The sequence below is a fragment of the Penaeus chinensis genome, chromosome 10 (genome assembly GCF_019202785.1).
Source record: "Penaeus chinensis breed Huanghai No. 1 chromosome 10, ASM1920278v2, whole genome shotgun sequence".
In the NCBI taxonomy this organism is placed as follows: domain Eukaryota; kingdom Metazoa; phylum Arthropoda; class Malacostraca; order Decapoda; family Penaeidae; genus Penaeus; species Penaeus chinensis.
Genome location: NC_061828.1, coordinates 6426518 through 6430967, shown reverse-complemented (window position 1 = coordinate 6430967; position 4450 = coordinate 6426518). Strand labels below are relative to the sequence as shown.

The following is a 4450-nucleotide window of genomic DNA, read 5'->3' as shown; positions in this document are numbered from 1 at the left end:
TAATCTTTAATGACTCCAGGACATACATGATAATGCTACCGTATTGCAAAACCTATATTCATAGGATCATGGCATTAACTGGCTTGCTTTGCAATTCCACAACACAGTTTTTTCATACTGGTTGGTGTACAGGGTAATAATACTTCTTTCTGACAGTACCATCAAAGCCACAGTAATCAGAACAACGTCTTATCCATTTCATATTGTTCCTCTCCGTTTATCCATTTGATAAGCATCATTATATTATTGATCAAAGCTTCTTGAATCAACCACCACAATAGTATGACAGGAATCATTTTTGCAAAGGGGAAAATCATACATGGCACTTGATATAATTATATAATTTGGCATCTCAAAGATTATACATTCAGTTTCACTAAAAATGCAAATATGAAAAGCTTCATAAAAATTGAATTTCAGATTTTGTATGAATAATGGCAGTGAAATTTCATGAATATTCATAGTGATGATATAAGTAATGATGGGAATGATTATGAAGACATGATGACCTGAGCTTTCAAAAAAAAAAAAGAAAAGGAAAGAGACAAAAAGAAAAGATAGACTGGAAGAGAGAAAGAAAGCATTTCCTATTCCACATGCCTTATATTGATCCCAACTGCAGACACATAGCAGGTAAGTTCAACAAAACTGAACTCAGAATATTAGTTTATCTTTCCACGTCAATTGATGAAAAGTAGCTATGCTGAAGCAATATACAAATGGCAAGATTTCATTCTGAAAAAGCAGAAGGAGAGAAAAAAATAAAAAGTTGAAAATCCTTTCTACCTCATTCTCATGTATTGCTAATAGCAAGTAAAAAAAAAAAGAAGAAAAAAAAAACAGGTAAGTACAATACCCATCACTAATTTAGTACACTGAGCTCAACATTTGCATCACTTGCTACTTATCCATGACAAAATAGAACCTGGGACAACACCCACACAATTCTATGTACAGAGTCAATGCAATCTTGCTTGATAAATCATGGGGATCACTGAATTAATCATATGAAACCATTGAGCAATTAACTGTAAAAATATCATGAGCCCCACAAAAACATATTCAAATCATAGGTTAATGCAAGAACAATATTCAAAAATTGCACTGATCAGCTGTTGGAAATCCAGACTAGAATTTAAAATAATAAATAAAACTTGTCAACAACTAGAAAAGATTACTATTTACGTGATCTTCCAAATCTTCCACGGTATTTGATCACATGTGTAGTGTCACCATGGTTCATGACCACAACCAATGAACAAAGGATCTGGCACATATAATCTGCTCTGTGGTTACATCCTCCAAGACAATACAGTTACAAATGTAGGTCATATGATTTCTAAAAATACTTGACAGAAAATCTCATCAAAATGCATTGTTTTCATCAGCAGTATCACCACTGGTGACATGTACACATTTTTACACTGTATTATGTCTATAAATAAATCCAATCGTAGTCAGGCTTCTATGAGCCATAGATTTCCACAGCCTATCACATTCCAAAATCAGTAACGCATGGCCGAGACTGTTAGCAAAGTGTGTGCATCCTCAACTGCCAACACAGGTACAAGCGACAGTGTAGCCACCCCCTCTGGGACTGCCTGGACAATGGCCTGCTGAAGGAGCGTCCGAGATATACTTCCACAGCGGTAATAAAAGGTTAGTCCCATGGGCATTCTGGCATCAGCTCTGGTAATCGTATACTGGATAATTTCTTCTAACATGTCACAACTCAAGTCCTCGGGGGATAAACAACCTGAGGATAATAAAGATTAGGGAATACGTTTTTAAAAATGATACTAATTAACTAAAAAAAAGAAATTAATAGTAACAACAACAATATTGCACAACCACAAATAAATTTCCTTTACCTCTAAGTGCACAAACTCAGATCATTTACATCCCATGCTAACTTTAACTAAACTGCACAATGTCAATTTAAAAAAAATTAAAAAACAACCCTATATCCACTTACTAGCATTAGTATTGACAGCACACATGGAGTTATCATGGTACCAGCGTCGTCTTAACCGTACACTTACATTTCCTCTTGTATAGCCCTTTTCTTCATCTGTAAATCAAATTAGTAAAGAAAAATTAACTACAATTCCTGTAAAACAAGGGATGAAAAAAATATACTAAAAGAAAGAAGTGTCCTGCTCCTTAGGCATTCTTAGTAGTTTCTTCTTACATTACCTTACTAAATTAATAAATGTTCATATATAAATAGTAACAATTTAAACCACCATGACCACCTTTTATAAACGACTAAAAGAAGCATGAGGTCACCTTGCACATGATACCAGTTTTATATTCAAAGTCTGTAAGGAACACACACCAAAATATTTACACAAGACATCTTCACAAAACACCACCAAATCATCAGTTGTTCTAACACATGCTGCACAATTTAAATGTTACTACAGCCAGACAACAGATATAAACAGAAAAAACTTATATAACAAAATATTCCCACTCGAATACTTACATTCAAATTTATCGTTTTCTACACAGCCCCATGTCTGCCACTCAACCAGGGCAGCCCTTGGCAAAGCAGGCACCACGACATAGGTTGAAATCTGTGACTCACTAAGTCGAGCCATCATGCGTCTGGCCACACCTATATCTGAAAGTTTTGTTACATAGCACACTCCCTGCAAAAGAGGTAAGAGAATTTTACTATGTATACAGTGAGAGAGGGAGAGGGAGAGGGAGAGGGAGAGGGAGAGGGAGAGGGAGAGGGAGGAGTAAGGGAGAGGGAGGAGTAAGGGAGAGGGAGGAGTAAGGGAGAGGGAGGAGTAAGGGAGAGGGAGGAGTAAGGGAGAGGGAGGAGTAAAGGAGAGGGAGGAGTAAGGGAGAGGGAGGAGTAAGGGAGAGGAGGAGTAAGGAGAGGGAGGAGTAAGGGAGAGGGAGGAGTAAGGGAGAAGGAGGAGTAAGGGAAAGGGAAAGGGAAAGGGAAAGGGAAGGGAAAGGGAAAGGGAAAGGGAAAGGGAAAGGGAAAGGGAAAGGGAAAGGGAAAGGAAAAGGGAGAGAGAGGGGAGAGTAGGGAGAAAGAAATGAGAGGAAGAGGGAGAGGTGGGCAGGAGGGAAAGGAAGAGGGAGAGAGAGAAAAATGAAGAGAGAAAGAGGAAGGAAGGGAGGAGGTGAGGGAAAGAAGAAAAGGTAGAGAATGGGAGGGAGAGGGAGAGGAGAGGGAGAGGGAGAGGAAATAATATATGCATCATTTAATTGAGTTCCTTTTTGTTGCGTCTGCTGCATCCTTTCACACACATTTCAAATTTCTAAATATGAAAATAATCCACTTACAAATGACAAAACAAATTCAGGATTGCTACACAAGTATATCAATCACACTCCAACTTACCTGCACTACAGCTCTTATATCAGTCGAGGGAGCAATTGCAGAAATGACTCTGGACACATGACGCAGGGCAAGTCGTGCTTCCACTTCAACACCACCATTTACAACTTGAAGCGTGCCAGGCACCAAGCCAATCATCCCAGCCACCACCACTACACTACCAACCTGAGAAAGGACTTGGATGTAAGGCTTACATACCAAATTAGGAAAATAAAATAAACAATGTGATTCTAATCTCTATAAAATCGAACTTGAAATTAATAAATAATAACAGCTATTTTACAAATCTTGAAAATGACAAAACACAGGGCAAAGACTAAATAAACAAAACAACACAATATCCTATCATATTATAAGAAGCATCCAGGTGGCAAAGGACAACTCACCTTCACAGCTTGGCTATATGGTCCAATGTTAGCAGGCGCCCAGTGTGAGATGCCCTGAACATGCATTGTGGATCGTGAGGTAGGTTGTATCTTCTCTGGCTCCTTGTCCGTTGTTACGTGGCTTTGTTTCCATCCAGAAACATCTAGTTGTACTTGTACATTATTTGAGAGAGGGACCTAAAAAACAGTTTTTGATCAGGAGCAGCACCAATATGACAATGTCGGCAGGAATGCATACAAGGCTGTTTGCTGTCACAAACGTCTCCTCTGTAGTTAATTATTTTTGTGCCGATTGTTTTCAATTTGTAAATGAATATACATTCAAGGTAGAAATAGATATAAAATGTGTAAAGATAACTATACACATCTTGTTTTGTAATGTTATTTGAACATTTATCTAAAATGTTAAATGCAAAAAAGTATAGCCACTTCAAAGGAACTTCCAGCACGAAAAAGTCAAAAATTGCAATTCTTCCCTAATTTTGGTAGTAGTAAATTTGTATTTTACTCTTATTCTGATAACATAATTATCCTTTTTGGTTTCTTACATTGTCTGTATTTCTACACAGAACTTTTACATTTACTGCATATGTTAAACAGCCATAATCATTAATCCAAGACCAATAAGTTCAAGTTAGTTTTATTATTCTTACCCACATGATACCTCTTTTATGATAAAAGTTACATTTTTGTGCCTCAGAAG

The 4450-nt window shown here is 37.3% G+C and overlaps 1 protein-coding gene across 2 annotated transcripts in view; it reads right to left on the bottom strand.

The window, feature by feature from the left end:
* Positions 1 to 325: 325 nt before the first annotated feature.
* LOC125029465 (diphthine--ammonia ligase-like) overlaps positions 326 to 4450 on the bottom strand; it is a 17636-nt gene continuing 13511 nt past the window's right edge. For both annotated transcript variants that reach the window (XM_047619354.1, XM_047619355.1), the window contains 5 exons: positions 3748 to 3924; positions 3365 to 3526; positions 2489 to 2654; positions 1976 to 2071; positions 326 to 1756 (listed from right to left, as the gene is read on the bottom strand). In XM_047619354.1, the coding sequence (XP_047475310.1) occupies positions 1506 to 1756; positions 1976 to 2071; positions 2489 to 2654; positions 3365 to 3526; positions 3748 to 3924 (852 nt within the window). In that variant the 3' untranslated portion in view covers positions 326 to 1505. The remainder of the gene's footprint in view (positions 1757 to 1975; positions 2072 to 2488; positions 2655 to 3364; positions 3527 to 3747; positions 3925 to 4450) is intronic.